The sequence below is a fragment of the Ursus americanus genome, chromosome 11 (assembly GCF_024610735.1).
Source record: "Ursus americanus isolate L20-20 chromosome 11, mUrsAme1.1.p, whole genome shotgun sequence".
Taxonomy (NCBI): domain Eukaryota; kingdom Metazoa; phylum Chordata; class Mammalia; order Carnivora; family Ursidae; genus Ursus; species Ursus americanus.
In genome coordinates, this window is record NC_142137.1 from 69,343,092 (window position 1) to 69,362,379 (window position 19,288).

At 40.5% G+C, this 19,288-nt stretch overlaps 1 protein-coding gene across 3 annotated transcripts in view; it reads right to left on the reverse strand.

Moving 5' to 3' along the window:
* PRKN (parkin RBR E3 ubiquitin protein ligase) overlaps window positions 1-19,288 on the reverse strand; it is a 1,256,589-nt gene that overhangs the window by 163,594 nt on the left and 1,073,707 nt on the right. For all 3 annotated transcript variants that reach the window (XM_045805474.2, XM_045805473.2, XM_087865639.1), the window contains exon 9: window positions 16,876-17,025. In XM_045805474.2, coding sequence (XP_045661430.2) covers window positions 16,876-17,025 — 150 coding nt within the window. The remainder of the gene's footprint in view (window positions 1-16,875; window positions 17,026-19,288) is intronic.

Genomic DNA, 19,288 nt, shown 5'->3' on the forward strand with positions numbered 1-19,288 from the left:
GAAACAAAGGCGAATAGTTAATTTTGAAGACTATTAAATAGTAAGCACTGTACTGTATGGTAACTAACATGATATAATAAAAAATATTATTATAAATAAATAGTAAGCACTTATTTTTATTTATTTATTACTATTTTTAAAGATTTTATTTATTTTAGAGAGAGAGAGAGAGCACTGGGTGGGCAGGGAGGGCCAGAGGGAGGAGAGAGAGAATCTCAAGCAGACTCCACGCTGAGCTCGGAGCCCAACGCAGGGCTCAATCTCACGACCCTGAGATCTTGGCCTGAGCCAAACCGAAAAGCGGGTGCTCGACCAACTGTGCCATCCAGGCGCCCCAGCACTTATTTTTAGATAAAAGAATAAAAGGCAGTAAATTATAGAGAATAAAGATAGGTGAGTAAATATTATATAGTGTACACTGAGTTATTATTACACATTATCTTTTAAACATTATACAGACTGTGGTTGTGAATTCCATCAATTCCTAAATAACGTCTAAATTACAAGAGGGGTCTAAATCTTCCACAGCCTTAACGCATCAATCTGAAGTGAAATTAAGATTGCAAAACTAGAATCCCTAAAATGTCTGAAAAACTTGTGTGAAAAAAACGATAAATGGTGTTTTGCAAGGTTGTTAGGAGGGTTACAGTAATTCGAGATAATATCGGTCAAAATGGTCTTGGGAGCATTGGGCGGACTGAGGCGGCACTAATGCCTTGGCTGCCCGCAGAAGCAAGCCCGACCCAAAGCCAGAGCCCCTGCACCCCAACCAGAGAGGAGGACGCTTCAGGGAGCCCATCACCCGCAGCCCGTAGGTTTTCCCAAATTAGGCAACTGCTGGAGCTGCAGCGAATCAAATAGCTGCCTAGCTTTGCTTCGGAGCCTCCTCTATAAAAACACTCCCAGATCCTGCCAGCAGAAGCTCCGGACCCCTTTTAGTGTGGGGCCACCTGATTTGAACCCACGTACACTCTAATAAACTCTTGCAAAATTTTAATCTGCCTCAATTTACCTTTTAACAGTGACTTCAGTAATTTCCCCTTTCCATCCATACTCTACACTGGCACTAAATTACTTTTCCAGAAGCTCTGGTCATGTTTCCTCCACAAAAGGCGCTACCTGGTTTCCCAGGCCTGAGGAGAAAGGCCCAAATCCTACACACAGCCCAAGAGAGCCCCATGAGCCTCGCCCTTTGCTGGTCACCTGCTCCTTACTCCCCGCTCAGGTTTTTGCAGTCCCCATCTTCTGGGCCTTCACCCTGGTGCAGACTCTTATGTCCAGAATATTTCCAGGGCCCACTAGGCGGCATTTCTTCATCCTTCCAGGCCCTTAATGAAGCTCCCACCCTCAGTTCAGAGCCTTCTCCTCTCGTTGGATAATTCGATGTCCAGCTACGTCCCCTACTGGACACTGAGGATATCAAAATGAGCAGGCTGCAGCCCTGTTCACCCCGCCAGGGGCCCACCGATTAACTGGGGTAAATGGTTTGTGAACAAGCAATGTGGCAAGTGTTAAAACGAACTCTGTTCAAAGTGATATGGGAGCCGCGCAAGCATGCCCTTAACTCTTCTGATTTTCCGTGGCACAACATTTGGCATGAGTCTATATTGCCATACGGGTATGCTGTTTTGTGCACGTGTGTCTAGTTTTCCCATTTGCTTCCATGCTCCTGGAGCAGGGCACTGTGTCATTATGCCCATGTGCCCACAGCGCCCAGCACAGCATCACAGACGTCGTGGACGGTCAGTTAATGCCTGTTGAATAACTAAATGATTTTCCTTCTAAGTATTACTGACTTGCTTTATTTTAAATAGAAGGAAGGATCTATAGAATATTTTTCTCCCCAGTGAATGTTTCTTATTAGAATAGCTTAGTTGCTGAAAACAGTATGATTTCTAGTGATTGCAGTAGAAGAATAAAAGCTAAAACTCCTAGGACTACTGTTGCAAATGTAAATTAGACGCTGGTATTACTCCAAGTGCTACGTGAAGTCTCATAGTCAATTTGCAACTCCGAAAGCTTTAATCGGTGGTATGTGTGGTTCTACATGGTTAAGCCGTACATTTGCATGGAAAACCAGAACCAAAAGATCAGTGGGTGAAAACTTCAGTCCAACCAGGGAATTTTCTAGAATTATACCTCTACTCTCAGTTTGTGGTGCTACTGAACGCTAAATCGATTTATCTGCACAAATTCAGACAGTTATTGTGGCAACACCGTTTCATGTAAGGGTTGAAAGCCATTTTATGGGTATTACTGAGAGATGGTGGTCTAATTTTCATGCCTTTGAATAGAGAAAGTGAAAGACATGTATTGTTTAAAGAAAAGATCACAAAGCAAGCACTCAGTCTTGTCAGAAATAAAAAGGAAACAGCATTCTGCTCAGAAGATGTTTTTTTCTGCATGAAAATTACAAACCTCTCAGAATGAACGTAAGCGGATGGTATTCAAGTGAGGACGATGGAGAGGACTTATGGCAGACGTGGGAGAGACTGACCTCGATCGCCCACCATCCATTCGCCCTTTCCTGTCTCATAATCATGTTGCTGGACACATGGTATCCACAGCCTTTGGGGCTGGCCACGTGGCCACAGAACGAGTTTCTCTCCTGGGGGTAGGAGCGGTATGCCACTTCTGGGCCTGGCTCTAAGGACTGGAACGTCCTCCTCTTCCTGACTCCTCGGCACCACATATGGTATTAGGGCAATTAAGGGCTTCGTGGGGGCAGAGCCACCATCTGGGCTCAAGATTTGTATGAGAGAGAAAGAAACTTCCCCCCAGTGGAGCCGCTGCTGTTTTGAGACGTGCTCCCACACCATGGAACTGATGGCTGAGTAGGAGAATGGAGCGCGTGACAATCCATTCAGCCCGAAGGAATGAGGAGAAATTTTTATAGCTGATTTCAGCTACTGTGGATACACAAAAATATTAGGGGATATAATCTGAAGGATATAATGTTTGCTACTAGAAAGGCCTTATCAGGTAGTTCTTTACGTTGTTATCTGCCCAAAGTTCTTAGTGAATGAATTCCTTTGGTCATTTTTAAGATAATGCCCACGTACCAGTGAAGAGATTCTGGCTAGAAAAACAGAAAGCCCCATTCAACCAACTTAAATAGAAAGGAAATGTACTCTCTCCTACAACACATGGCCCAACAACAGAGTGGCTTTTGAGCTAATTCGCTGAGTTGCTCAGTCAAGACCAGAGAGACCTGATTTCTCCCCAAACCATTAGAAGGAAGCGTCACAGGAAGAGCAAGGCTGCGTTAGGCGACTCAGGATTTTCTACCGACTTGGGTATGAGGTCACTTCCCAAAGGGGAGGATACTTGAAGAAAATTCAGTGTTCTGTTAGCAAGAACAAGAGGGAGATGGATGTCACGAGGGAAACCTCCTCTGTCCAGTGCAAACTGTGTGCACACACAGATTCCAGCCAGGACCTGCCAGGAGCTCCCCCAGCTAGCGGGGTGGCCAGGCGCTCAGGGGTCATGCTCCAGGGATAAGCAGTCTTATTTGCAGAGGGAAGGTAAACAGCCTGTCAAGCAGGCGTCTCGCTCATTCTTTTCATAATTTTCTAGGGGTAATTTGTGTCTTTTGCCCATTTATTATTATATGTCAATAGCATTTAAAATGGTGCTCAGAATATTAAAGGCATGGCTGGCAAGTGTTTGATCGCCACCCTGTTTATTATTAGACTGTAATGCTCTTCCGAGGCCGTACTCAAATAATCTTTGGTTTCTTTAGAACAACAAACTAAAAATACAAAATACGCACAGCAACCTAGCCTCCAAACAACCAATTTCCAGACCTTTTAAAAAACTGTTACATTCATAATGGGAAGCAGTTTTTATGCAGCTCACTATGGGAAGTTCTGGGTCAACAGATGTAGTCTAACAGAGATCTTATCTCCTTAATCCCATCTTTCTACTTTACCTTTTCTTACTGATTAAGCAGCTCCTCACTTTTCAATAATACAGTATGGCTTCTACAAGAGCCAGGCTATGTCTTCCTGTAAGGCAGTCTTCCAGAAGCTTCCTTTGATGCGGATTTACTTCTTCCCAAATAGCAGCCATCTTCTGAATATAGCTCTGCTTTCTACTCCTCTTTACATGGAAAATGATTTATGTGAATGGTCTATAAAGAAGGTTGACAAGTAAGTGGGTGATTTCTCTTCTAGGAGGCATCCATTCCAAGCTCTTCCTATTCTTGAAACATCCAGCAAGTACACTTCCATCCTACTCCTGCAAAAGACTAATTTATAATCTGGTTGAACTCAGTATCTCTTCTTTTATCACTTCCTCCAAATAATTGGGCAGGGCCAATTTGCAGGTTGGCATATGTGAAGAGCTTCAAGTTCATAGAGAGAAGAGGTGGTAACAGACACTGTCTCTGGGCATTAGCTCAAGAATTCTTTAGGCATAGGTAACATTCCGTAAGTGGGTTCTGTCTGTGGAAGAAGCCTCAGGAATAGCTAATTCAGACTTCCTTTGAATTATGGACCTGTCGGTTTAATACTGATACCTTGAGAGGAGCAGGAAAAAAAAAATCACTCGGCATTAAATTCCCAGCTGTCACCGCATGCTGGATAATAACCAACAAGGCTTTGGGAAGAAGAATGTATGTCAGGAACAACATTATTTCTTTCTAAAGGAGAGTGACGAGCAGTGTGGTTGGGGGGAAGAAACAGGCATTCTGGGCCTGCTTCTACAGAAAGGAGGAAGAAAATTGCTTTTTTTTCGGGAGTGAGCGCAGTAATAGGTCCACTTGACAAATGACTTCCTAGACTGCATCGGATGGTGTTATCGCCCTCTGAAAGGATTCCTTCTTGTTTTTATCCTTCTTCTGACCCTGGTTCAGGAAGATGGGCAGATGGGGCAAAGCTTTTACATCTGGCCTATGCCTTATCCAGGGGCTTCTAGTCTTACTCGTTTTTTTTCCTTCTCCTTGAAAAAAAAAATCCTTAAATAAAATCGACATGAAATGAATCTTATTCTCTGGTCACAGTATTAAGTTTTAAAGGACAGATGGATGAAAGCCCACGTAGCAGGCTCAGGCAGGTCTGCCGGTTATACTTCCTATGGGCCTCCAGTCCACGGAGAAGGTGGGAGATCATGTTGGGCCAGGTCAGATTTGCCTGCAGGAACCTTCGACGTTCTCTCCTTGAACCTCATTCATTTTGTGCTGAAGAGGCAAAAGATACCGAGGACCTCGCCTGGCAGAATCCTTGGGCCCACTGAATGCAAAGCAGGAAAAGAGGAAGGCTGGGATCCAGGGAACACGTAGTTCATGGATCTGTCATAGACCCTTGGGGACCACTGACAATATCGGCGACTTGTCCTAATCCGGGAAAAGCCCCGTTCCCTCACAGGAACTTTCAGAGAACTGCTCTAATAATTTATAGATTTAGCCTTTCCAGTGGAATGTGTGTCCAGCGGTGAGAAATGAATTAGTCTAGCCCTGAGCTCCTGTTTTGTATGGGCCACATTGGACTCTGTCTTAATTTCACTGAAAATAGGTACAAACACTACGGCAAGAACTTACGACATACTACACGTTGGCTAACGAACATAATGAAAAATAAAAAAAAAAATAAAAGAAAAAAGGTATAGACAAAAATAGGAAGATACACAAAAAACAAGAAAACAGGTTATAAGAATTTCATTTCTAGAACACAGATATGTGCAGGGTACCATCAAAAAATATTTTCCTATAATTAAGGAACTCCTTCAGCTATTTTAAAGCTACACAAAAATTAAAATTCACCTATTTGCATGACCGTTCAATGCATTAGCTGACATGTTTCACAGAACTTATTTTGAGAACATAAATTAAATTTTCTAGCAGACTTCACTCCCATTTTTCTTAAATATGTCATTCAACTAAATCAGTATGACAGGAGAGTGTGCTCTATACAAATTAATGCTTAAAAGTTGCCAAACGGGACCACCTGCATCTCCAGCTCCTTTGAGTGAACGGTAGCAAGTGTTTACAACTTGGTTCTTCTGCCTTGATCTCTGTTGTTCGAAGCTTCATTTCCTCTTCCCTAGTCTAAGCCCAAAGAAACGCTATGTCTGAAATGCTATCAAATTCTACCTAATTCAGTAATTGATTACCTTGCTTTTATTTTTAACAAATAACATTACTTCTTTTTTTAAATATATGAAGTTGAAGAAACGAAGAAGTAATTCATAAACAAAGAAAATCCTTTATGTTATAAAAAGTAAAAGTAATGTGTCTACATGTTTAGAAACTTCAAACATTACAGAAAGTTATACACTAAAAAACGAAAGCCTCCTTCCCTATATCCCCACTTTTTCTATCCAAAGACAACCACTGTTAATGGTTTCTTTAATTCTTTCCAAAAGATATTTTATATATTTGGGAGTACCGAGCATCTCTTCCTTTCTCTTTTCACTTAATTTTATATATTAAAAATTGTTCCAGGGTGCCTAGGTGGCTCAGTTGGTTAAGTGTCTGCCTTCGGTTCAGGTCATGATCCCAGGGTCCTGGGATTGAGCCCCGTGTCGGGTTCCCTGCTCAGTGGAGACCCTGCTTCTCCCTCTGCCTGCTGCTCCCCCTGCTTGTGCTCTCTCTCCCTCTCTTACTCTATCTCAAATAGATAAGTAAAATCTTAAAAAAAAAATGGTTCCATATCAACACACAGGTTGACCTTGTTCTTTTTAACAGGATATTATGTTTGATTATATAGAATGTCAAAACTATATTTAACCACTATATTTAGTACTGAAAATTTGCTTGTTTCCACATTTTTAACTATTATAAACCAGCGGTACAAAAAATATCCACCACAAAGATCTTGATAAATCTTTGTGATTATGTCCAGGTCTATTCCTAGCAGGATCACGTTACCATTACACTTAGAGGAGCAAGAGTTAGGATGTTGCAACCTGAGTTAGGACAGAGAACTCTGATCTGCAGGGATGATCCTGCAACGGGCTGAAACACTGTAGGTACGAATGTAGGCAAACTAATTTTATTTTAATTGAGGCAAACTAATTTTAAGCACTGGAATGAAAAACCTGGATCTGGACCTAGCTGAAGTGGGCACTTGTCAGGTCTTGGGGGATAAAGTGAATAGTCAGCTCTGACCGTGAACCAGAGTTTGAAGAGGAATAAAGTCAGTGCTGCAAGGAGGACTCCAGAAACACGCAGAGTGACCGAATGAGCTCCATCAGTCCCTTCGGGGTCCCATACCAAGTGCACATACATGTGATGTAAAGGGCTGGGCCTCACAGGGCAGCGGAAGAAGATTTAATGTTAAATCAAAAATTTTGGGGGGGAGGGGCACAAGGCATTTTTAAAGAACTGATACAATGATAGCAACTGGAAATGATTCTAAGACTCCTTATTACTTATGAGTAATATACTCATTACTTACTCAAAGTCAGAGAGCCTGTCTGGCTTTTGATCCAGGGGGAGGAAGGCCTACTCCAGCTGAACACATTTGGAAGGAAAATGGGAGGAGCAAAATGTGGTGTAGCCCTTACAAAGGAATATGATTCATCTACACAAAGGAAGGAGCTCTGACACCTGCTACAGCATGGATGAGCCATGAAAACTTCACGCCAAGTGAAATGAGCCAGATACAAAAGGACATTCTGATTCCACCAATTGTGAACTATCTAGAATAGGTGAATTTATAGAGACAGAAAGTAGATTAGAGATTACTAGAGACCTGGGTGGGGGGCGGGCAATGGGGGCTGCCTAAGGAGCACAGAGTTTCTGTGTGGGGTGATGAGAAGTTTTGGAAATAGAGGTGATGGTTATACAACATTATGAATGTACTTAACGCCACTGAATTGTATGCTTACAAATGGTTATAAATGGCAAATTTTATGTTATTATATATTTTAGCACAATAAAAATTAGTATAAAACAGGTAAAATGAAAGAACAAAAAACACTGCTTTGATGATCATTACCTCATAGCCTGAGAAATAGCAGGGGGTGAAAAATAATTGGTATAATGAGGGGAAGCATTACTCTCTGTCTCTAAGTCTACGATGGCCTCTGGGAAGGCCAGGCAAGAGAGGCCCACCATGCAGAAGGCCAGGGAGGGGATCTCCATCCAGCCACCTTGTGAGAGCGGCCCAAGTCCCACATTGTTGTGACTGTTCCTGTCAGTGTGCTGGAGCCATTGTGGCTGCACAGAAAACGAGAACAAATCCCCAACACCCACAATTCCCTTGTCGTTACCGTATTGTTCTATGCAGTTAATGTTTTATGAGATTGGCATATGTTAACACCTACTGTGTGAAAATAGTTTATTTACCACAGCGTCATTTATTCTATGAAGTTTAAAAATCTTCATGACCACTGAATAGGAATCACTTGAAGACAGTGACCACCCACAATCGTAACATCTCCTCCTCTTTTCTCTATGGATCTTCTGCCCTTTGAATTATATAGCCTTAGCTGCTTAAGAAAACAAAAAGGTTGTACTATAAAAATATGCAGTGTCAAAAATATATCCACAACAAATACGGTATACAAACTTTTTAAAATTATACTTTGTTAGTTCTCTCCAGGAGGACAATGTTGTCGGTCTAAGGTTCTCAGCCTTTGATCACATTAGCTCACTGTAACTGTGGCATGCTTGCTACTCAGCGCTGGCCATTAAAAAATAAAGCAAATGAATTGAGCTACCCTATGATCCAGCCATTGCACTACTGGGTATTTACCCCAAAGATACAGACGTAGTAAAGAGAAGGGCCATATGCACCCCAATGTTCATAGCAGCATTGTCCACAATAGCCAAATCGTGGAAGGAACCGAGATGCCCTTCAACAGATGACTGGATTAAGAAGATGTGGTCCATATATACAATGGAATATTACTCAGCTATCAGAAAGAACGATTACCCAACATTTGCTGCAACATGGACGGCACTGGAGGAGATAATGCTAAGTGAAATAAGTCAAGCAGAGAAAGACAACTCTCATATGATTTCTCTCATCTATGGAACATAAGAACTAGGAAGATCGGTAGGGGAAGAAAGGGATAAAGAAAGGGGGGGGTAATCAGAAGGGGGAATGAAGCATGAGAAACTATGGACTCTGAGAAACAAACTGAGGGCTTCAGAGGGGAGGGGGTGGGGGAATGGGATAGACTGGTGATGGGTAGTAAGGAGGGCATGTATTGCATGGTGCACTGGGTGTTATACGCAACTAATGAATCATCGAACTTTACATCGGAAACCGGGGATGTACTGTATGGTGACTAACATAATATAAGAAAAAAACATTAAAAAAAATAAAAAAAAAATAAAGCAAATGCTTTCATCCCACATTGTATTCCATGAAACACCTATCCTATAAAATGCAGCACACAAAAGGCGGTTCTTACTCTAAAGAGCTTAGGAAATGCTATTTGTGGTATTCCACTTGTTCAGGCAAAATGCATGTTTGCATGTTGAAAGCTTTAAGTCCTATGGAAAAAAACCCTCTGTTTAACGTACCTTAACACGTGTTTCCAGGCTGTTTGCTGCTGGACCTCTGTCCAGCCTCTCTGCCTCCACTCCAACTTTCCTCCTGGTAACGTCCCCTGGAACCTGGGCTGCATGAGCCTCACTTTGGAAAATACTGTTCTACATTTTTGTACTTAGGACATTGCCTTAGTCTCCAGAAAGATTTGTCTTCTTAACCAGAATGGAAGAGGTTGTTTGTATCTGAGACACAGGAAACTCAAGTTTGCAAAAGCTCCTCTTTGGGGGATATTCTAGTCTTTCTTTAGACTCATGCTGTCTGGTACAACTTTCCATGGTGATGCTGATACCATGCTCTACCTGTACTGTCTAGTCCAGTAGCAGGAAGCCACATGTGGCCATTGAGCACTTGAAATGTGGATAATGTGACTGAGAAACAAATTTTAAATTTTATTTAATTTTAATTTAAATAGCTATTTTTGGCTATTGGCTAACATACTGGACAGCAGAGCCCTACACTGAGGTGAGAGCAGAATCAAAAGAAAAGCAGAGAAACCATGTTATCATCAGAAGTCTGTTTTCTAGAATGTTCTGAACTCTCCAGTAGCTTGTAGAGCTAAAGAAGGTTTCTCCATTCCATTTGCCACAAAGTTGATTTCCTAACATTATTCAATGAGATGGAGCTTACCATTTTGAAAGAGTATAATTATTCCAGATTTCCCTTTATTTTAACAACAACAACAACAAAAATAGCTAAAGACACATGGAATGGTCAGTGGTCTATGTTGGATTAGAAAATATTTCTATTTCAAACAACGGAACACTTTCTAGGAACATTTGCCAATTGATAAATGTTTTCCAGAGGAATGATATGCAGAACTTGTTTGTACATTTGGGAACAATTTCTTTAATTAAAATAAATATCTCCAAAGCTTTCTATCTTTGCACTCCAAGCTGTCTCTCGCACAGAAAGTCTAGCAACACTTGTTTCCAATCTGCACATGAGCCAATCTTAGAGTTTAAATTAGATTTTTGGACACATGTCAAATAAACATGGGATGCATATTTTTGACATTTCATAACATTAACTTTCTTTTAAAAATACTTTTTGATAAAGAACATCTTGTATATAAAAGAATAATGTGTCAACAAGATGACTCCGCTCTCCGTGTGTCGCACGGGCCAGGTGGTTGAGGCAAGCGAGGTATGATCACAGCTGGTGCTTCATGCTTACAAACTCACATTTAGGCACAAAGTAAAATACCTGGCCTTTTTGGTGTCTCCTTGAAAGCACCACAATATAAACTACATATATTTGGAGTATAGATTTTACTGTCTAGACTTCTTTTTAAAAAGGGAGACCTCAATACAGTTTTCAAAATTCTTCACATAATTTAATTCAATTTGGTATTTTTATAAAACTAAACTATCCTTAAAGTATAGGAAAGCAACCATTTTATTTTTCCTTTTATTATTAAATATCAACCATCTGCGTGCTTTTTATTTCTGAGCTCCACGTATTGAAAAAAAGACTCTCCATCTATTTATTAACTTTTTTTTATTATGTTCACTATATCATACTTACGGGGTCTATCCAACAAGAAAATCTAACAATTTTCTAACAATAACATAAATATCTATGCCCCCAACATGGGAGCAGCCAACTACATAAGTCAACTGTTAACCAAAATAAAGAATCATATTGATAATAATACATTAATAGTAGGAGACCTCAACACTCCACTTGCAGCAATGGACAGATCACCTAAGCAGAAGATCAAAAAAGAAACAAGGGCTCTGAATGACACATTAGACCAGATGGACTTCATAGATATATACAGAACATTCCACCCTAAAACAACAGAATACTCATTCTTCTCGAGTGCACATGGAACTTTCTCCAGAATAGACCACATACTGGGTCACAATCAGGTCTCAACTGGTACCAAAAGACTGAGATTATTCCATGCATGTTATCAGACCACAATGCTTTGAAACTGGAACTCATTCACAAGAAAAGATTTGGAAGGAATTCAAACACTTGGAAGTTAAAGAGCATCCTGCTAAAGAATGATTGGGTCAAGCAGGAAATTAAAGAAGAACTTAAACAATTCATGGAAACCAATGAGAATGAAAACACATTGTTCCAAAACCTATGGGATACTGCAAAGGTGGTCCTAAGGGGGAAATACACAGCCATCCAAGCCTCTCTCAAAAAAGTAGAAAAGCCCCAAATGCACGAGCTAACCTTACACCTAAAGAAGCTGGAGAAAGAACAGCAAATAAAACCCAAACCAAGCAAGAGAAGAGAAATAATAAAGATAAGAGCAGCTGTCAAAGAAATAGAAACCAGAAAAACAGTAAAACAGATCAACGAAACTAGAAGTTGGTTCTTTGAAAGAATTAATAAGATCGATAAACCTCTGGCCAGACTTAACCAAAAGAAAAGAGAGAGGACCCAAATCAATAAAATCATGAATGAAAGGGGAGAGATCACGACTAACACCACGGAAATAGAAACAATTATTAGAAATTATTACCAGCAACTATATGCCAACAAATTAAGTTTTTAACTCAATATCTGATCTTGGAGTGGAAGACTAGGTATCTCCATTTGCCTTCACTGACTCCTTTCCTATATGAGAACTGAAAATGAGGCTTGAGCTCCGATCTAAGTAAAATCTTCAACAATATAGTAACACTACTGTTATAAGTTGTTCAAAATCACCATTTTCAACAAAAATTTCTTTACACATAGCAGGTCGTGCCCCATACTTGCACAGATCTAGATTTAGGTTTGATGGAGCCTTTCCATCCTGAAGTCCTTCAATCTTTGAGGACCTCTTCAAGGAAAATGCAAGAAGACAAACTTGGTAAAAACAAGGGCTCTGTGCAAGTGGGGAGCCCAAGACGAGCGCTTCATTAGCGCCTTGAGAAATCTGCCTCGGCAACACAGTGCTCTCCATTAAAGGAAGGAGTGCCTACCAGGTACCTGAAGAAATTCTATCTTATTTCCTTAACAAATGGTCAGTAATATGATTTTTTAAAAATCTGTGTTTTTTTTCAGTTGATATCTTGTCCCTGGATTTCTAATTTAAAACAGAAAACTCTTCATCTAATTCCTAGTATTATCCTAGATAAGAAATTCTCTCTCAGACATATAACATCCCAACAGAACACCAAATAAGATAATGATGTTTTATTTATAGAAAACTCACAAGGTTTGATTGCCTTAGCTTTCTGTATTCCCAAGTCAGTGAGTATTAATGTATTCCATATTTTGTTGCTGTTTTCCAGTATTAAACATGTCAACATTTTACATCGGAGTCATAAAAGTTAGTGAGATAGTTCTGATGAATAGCAATAAGCCGGGGTAAAGAATAATGCATAACATGAATTCCTTAGGAAATCAATTAACATTTTTATAAGCAGTAGTAAAAATATGATCAAGGGTTAGCAGAGAGTGAGGTCAGGCTATTTGATCCCCAAATACATTCTTTGTTGAGTTCCATCTATCATTGTAAAAATATTCTGTGCTATGTCAAAACCAAAATCTCAGTGCCCCCAAGACAAAGACATTTTATGTATCAGGATGTACAAAATTCTACTTTGGCCACGTAGCCTCTGACAGGAACATAAACTGTAATTCCTGCAGTACTTCCAGGTTCTTAATTGACTTTTGTGGATCCCTGAACTTAGTATATTTTGTTCTGAATTACGTATTATGTGTGCAAGTAAAACACTGTAGTGTGAATTTCTTGATGAGGTTCTTGTAAGCAATTCTAATACTGGGGTAAATGATGATTAATATTTGAAAATAAAAGTGCTAGTGTATTCATATTACTTCTACATTGTTTCCATCCACCCATCCATCCATCCATCCATCCACCCATCCATCCATCCGTCCATCCATCCATTCAATGAATACTGAACTCCAAATACATGGATTTACTGAGGACAATAATGTAAGGATGGGAATATAAAGGCATGAAACAAGTGTAACACTTCAACTTGAATCCTGATACGTGGGACTTAAGCTCAAATAATTCTTTATGATGGTAATAAATTTGCTGGAGCCATCACACATCTATCAAGTCTTTCTGAGATGGACCAACATTATCATTTAAATAGAAATCCTTGTCTTCATTTATTAGCTCATGTGTACTGCTCTCCAGGTAACAGTTAAGCCTAGTGATACAGCAGAGCAAAGGATCAGGTAATCTAATTTTCCAATGGACAGTACTATATGTTTGAATAAGAGAGTCATAAATACTAACCAAAACACCTATTTTAAGAAGCCGAAGACAACCGAAATACTGAAATCTTTTTCTTCAGATGGAAACCACATACAACAGGAATCATGGATGTATGAAGGACCATCTAGGTATGTAGCAGTGAGCTGCCTGATTGGAAGTGAGCTGACTGACTGGAAGACAACACATGCAGCTGTGTCTCAGCTCTGAGAATGGGTGTCTATGGGCACATCACAATGCACCTCTAAGCCTAGTTTTATAACATCAAGCATTTCTTGGATACCCATATAATAAGAGTTGCACCTTTTGAATCTGTTGGCAGTTGAGAAAAAATTAAGCCCAGGTAGACTCACAGATATCTTACATTAAACCTGTAAACAACAACCCAAGGACCACCAAGGTTAGTGAGCTTGAGAGTGTCTTCACATCTGAGACTGTATGATTCTTCCATAGCTTTGTTATCAATGACTTTCCTTGAATACTGTGTAGGAGAAGAGGCTTACTACTTCCCGAGGCAGCCCATTTTGCTATTAGTTATCCATGGTGTAACAGAAAATGCTAAGCAGAGATTCCCTGTTCTCTAACTTCTACTTATTGGGCCCTGTTCTCTCTGAACAACATGAACTAACCATGATTTCTACCAACAATGGCTTTCCATTACCACCCTTAAATCCAGAAAAGACTGGCTGCTTACAAGAATGAACAAATCATAGCAGAACTGTATACATCAGAAAAAGGGGAAGAGAAAGAAGGAAAATAGTGAAGCCAGAAATGAGCTTAAAAATCCATTCTTATAATGGTCCCTTTATATGCTATAACTAGCACACATGTGGCTCTAGGTTACTGACCAGTCATCTTTCAGAGGGACATCTTATTAGTTGCACAATTTACAATGTCCTCAAGGACAACGTTCCTCAGGACAAGCATACGTGCTCCTGTTGCAAAGGTCAGCCTGGAAGAGCCACCATGTTATCTCATAGAAAAGTCCATTGGGCTGTTCTGAGCTGCGCTCACCAAATTTCCTGTATAACGACCACAACATAAATGAATGACATTTTGTCAAAGTGCTATGTAGGAAGAGCAATGCTTTCAAGGGCTAAAGTAGTGATGCCTAGACACCTCATTCCCTGCTGTAGATCTGGCCTGATTATGTGAATGAGCCATTTTAGAAGTGGATCTTCCAGCCCCAGTCAAGCCTTCAGATAACTGAAGCGACCCGGCTTGACTCGGCGTCGTGAGAGACCCAGAGCCAGAGCCAGAGCCACCCAGCTAAACTACTTATGGCCTCCTGATGCCCAGACTGTAGGATAATAAATATTTATTAGTTAAAATTTGGGGTGATTTGTTATGCGGTAACAGAGTTGTAACATACAAACTGACAAGCACACCACTGAAAACAACAAAACCAAACAAATAAAAATAAAATGAAACTCATCACCTAGAATTTCAAAGGATAAAGAAACATCTGGAAGACAGCTCTCCTCATTCAAGTAAGGTTTGCCCCCAAACTCTTTAACCCAAAGGTATTAAAGCCATTCAATTCACTCCCAAAGTAATTTCCCATGATTTGGAGCTTAAATGTGTACGAAACTTACTTACGATGTCACATTGTAGGAAAAAAGGAAGACACAGCTGTTCAAAACTTAAAATTACATAAAACCCTCGAAGTTCTTTAAAGCAAGGTGAACAACAGAATGCAGAAGACGGGCCAAAGAAACTCTTTTCCTCATAAAGAAAGCTAAGACCTTAAAATCCAGCTTTAGAGAATGGAACAACAGTTAGGCAATTAGCAGACAGAAGCATACAATTTAGTCATTATTTAAAAACTGTTGTAACTCATTTTAAAAGAACACATTCCCCAGCATTCTGATCTCCCAGAATTTGGCAGCTGGCTTAGGCCACACACAATTGGTGCAGATTACACAGTATATGACGATGATACAGGTGGAAAGTGCAGGTTGACTTCTGTAGTTCCTAAAGCGAGCAAACATGACTTCTGCTTCCATTCTAATGTAGTCATGATTATTAATCCAGAGGCATTTCTTCTAAGTAGGCATCATGGTATCTCATGGCTTTTCAACGTCCACTTCCTCTACTTTACAGCTCAGCCCAGGGCTCTGCAACCCCACAGATAGCTTTACCGAGGACAACAGATGCCAACTTATGCAAAGGTGACTTACAGCTCTCAGCCAAAAATTAGGCTCCAGCAATAAGCCTCTGCCAACAACACTCCATCTACAAAGCTCCTCATGAAGTTGCAATTTTAAAAGAAATGTTTTCCCATCAAAATTCAATAGCATCTTATAGGCACATACACTTTCTTCCTTTCCTGGCTGCATGGAACCTAATATCAGGATTATTAGCCATTTGTCATTTCAACCTATAATTTAGCAAGCCTTTTTGTGTTTGAGTTATGTTTCCCCCACACCTTCCCTGTCAGCTTGCAGCCATAGATTCATTCAGGAAGCCATCTGGGTCCTATTGGTTGACCTCTTAGAACAAATATTTTCCATGTTTCTTATTCTGCTTCCCTAAGACACACCATTAGTTTTGCTCATCTCTATTTAAAATGATTTTTATGACACAATAACATTTCAAGTCTTCCATATTAATCTTCATTTTACTTCCTAAAATACTTAGGGAAACAATTCTGCTAAGACATCACTGATGGGAAACTCTCTTTCTCCTTTACTCTGTCTACTTAAAGCCAATTCGGAAAAAATAATAAGTTTTTTCTCTGAATCAGCTGAGCACTGGAAAAAAAGTTTAAAGGTCTGGTCAGGTAATTCACAACATCTTAAGAGAAAACAGTATGATAAACAATTAAAGCTGAAACTCTTAATATGACCTTTTCCTCCCCATTGATGAATATATATGTTCATATCTGGGATCCTATATAAGAATTTAAAAGTCTATTTTCTTTTTTTCTAAAGATTTTATTTTTAAGTAATCTCTATACCCAATGTGGGGCTTGAACTCATAACCCCGAGATCAAGAGTGGCATACTCTTCTGACGGAGCCAGTTGGGCATCCCTAAAAGTCTATTCTGTTATCCATCAGCTCAAAGATGTCTGAGTGCAGAGGGAAAATGAAAATAAAACAAATATATCATCATTGCCAATTTGCTAAACACACACACACACACACACAATGACACCCAGAGGTGCAGGTGGTACTTACCCCACAGCCCAGACCGCTGCCCCCTTCACAAGTGACCTCCCTCATGCCTGGCTCAGGAAGCAGCCCTGCTCCGCAGCCGGGGCTGGGGCACAGCACGCCCCCCATCTGTAGCACACACTCTTCAGCGCCATATTGCTGGTACCGGTTATACTGTAAAAAACAACATGAGTTTTAAAAAGTGATAATACTAAGATGTGCTGTTTTAGCCAAAATGTTAATACCTGGTGGTGTGTGGATTTTCTTGTTAATCTGTTCTGGTGAAAAAAGGGGGTGGGGTGGGGTGGATGAGGCATGATCCAACATAAAGAAAGCCTTCCCAATTGCAACTGGCAAAACAGATAACTTTGTATTCTAGGAAATTGGCCCTAAATTCTTCCCCCCAAAGTTTGTTCTTTTAATATGACTACCATCAACTGCATTTAATAGTTTTATTTCATACACACTTTAGGAAATACAGCTATATTTTAAGTTAGGGACACACAACGCACCATTAGCAAGCTCATCAAGTAGTAATTGCCATGTCTCTCTTCAGGAATCTATGCGCTTTTAAAGCCATTTTGAAAATAGGTCCTGATAGTCCACCGTGTGCTAATTGTGGGCAGTCCACACGATATCTGAGCAATACTGAGCATATTCAGCTTGATGAAGAAGAGATTCATGTTTTCCTTTCATCATTATTCTCTTTCTTGAAGCATGTCTCTTTTATCCCTGACTTCACCACGATGTTGCATGGCTCAACCCCTCCCCGGTTTCCCCACCCTGCTGAATAAAACTACACATTGCAGTTTCCAGGGTCTTCCTGTTGCAGCCCTGTTATTGTTCACCTCGTGTTATTTGATCATATTCCCTTCTAAACTCAGATCAAGTCCAGTGAATTTGCTCAACTGAATTTGAATTAATTTATGCAACACTAGGTGACAGTCTACTATGTATGTGTCAGACCCTACTGTGGGTGCTGGGGATACAGCAGTGAACAAAACAGACACCTCTGCTCTCATCCACATGCCTATAACAATAAATGCTGAAAGGTTATATTTCAGTAGGAAGGAAAATAAAAAAACAGAGAAGCAGATTTTAGAGACAATGGGGACTATAATTTTGAAGAGGTGATTAGGGGATAGGGGATGCCTTATAAAGAAGGTACATGTAAGCAAACATCTAAGGGAGATTAGAAAAGGAAACCACGTGGCTACCTGTGGGAATGGGCTTTCGGGTCAAGGACAGAGCGGTACCAAGATGTAGAAGCCAGAATGAGCTTGGTACTCTGAGGTTTGGCAGGGGCCAGTGTGGTGGTGTGACAGCAGACAGGGAAATGACAGAAGCAGTGGTCAGAGAGCCGTTGGGGATCTGGGCTGTGTAGGTTCCTGAAGGCCATTAGGAGAACTCTGGCTGCTATTCTGAGAGATACGAGAACCACAGGAGACTTTGGAACTGTGGGGTGACATCATTTGACTAATCTTTTAAAGACAGCCATCTGGCTGAAATATTCAGAATCAACTCTTGGGGGCCAGGACGGAAGGAGGAAGCAGAGGGGCCAGCAGGAGGTTTTCAGTGATCCACATGAGAGATGGCGGTGGCTTGAACCAGCAAGCTAGTGGTGGAGGTGGGGGACCAGCTGGATGTATTTTGAAGGTAGAAATCGCAAAATTTTTAGGCAGATTGGATACATGACATGAGAAAAAAAAAAGGAGTCAAGCATGAATGTAACGTTTTTGCCTGAGAAGACAGAAGGACACACACACACACACACACACACACACACACACACACACACACACAGAAAAAGAGAGACAATGAATTACAGAGATGGGAAGACTTATAAGAAGAAAGGGGTGTGTTGGTATATGTGTGAGTGTGCGTGAACGTATGTGTGTGTATGTTGGGAGTGGGGAAAAGGAGTCATTATTTCTACTGTGCTCATCTTCAGTTTCATAAACTGCTACACAGCTGAGATGTTGAGTGGTTAATTGGATATATGAGTTTGGAGTTTAGGAGAAAGATGTGGGTTGTAGATACAAATTTTGAAATCAGATGTGCATGGAAGGCTGGGAGGAAAATGGTTAGCATCAGGCCACCCATACATTTACTCATTATTCTGGCCCCGGGAAAGAAAGAAAGATGACTTGATCAAATCCTCTTGTAAACATGCTAATGATACATCCATACAATGGCATTTACTAGAAAAGACTTCTTAACTACGGAATACGTTAAGCAGGAAATACGTGATGAATGATTCCTCGAGTGGTGAATGATGAGACAGTTTATATAATTGAGAGATTTCATGTTAATGATTATTCTGTGAACTTCTCCGAGACCTCATTTATTAAGTCTGGCCTACAATACACGCTAAGACGCTGAGAAATGACCTAGGGAGCCATGCTAAACGATTCACACTTCTCTGCTTTGTGTGCAC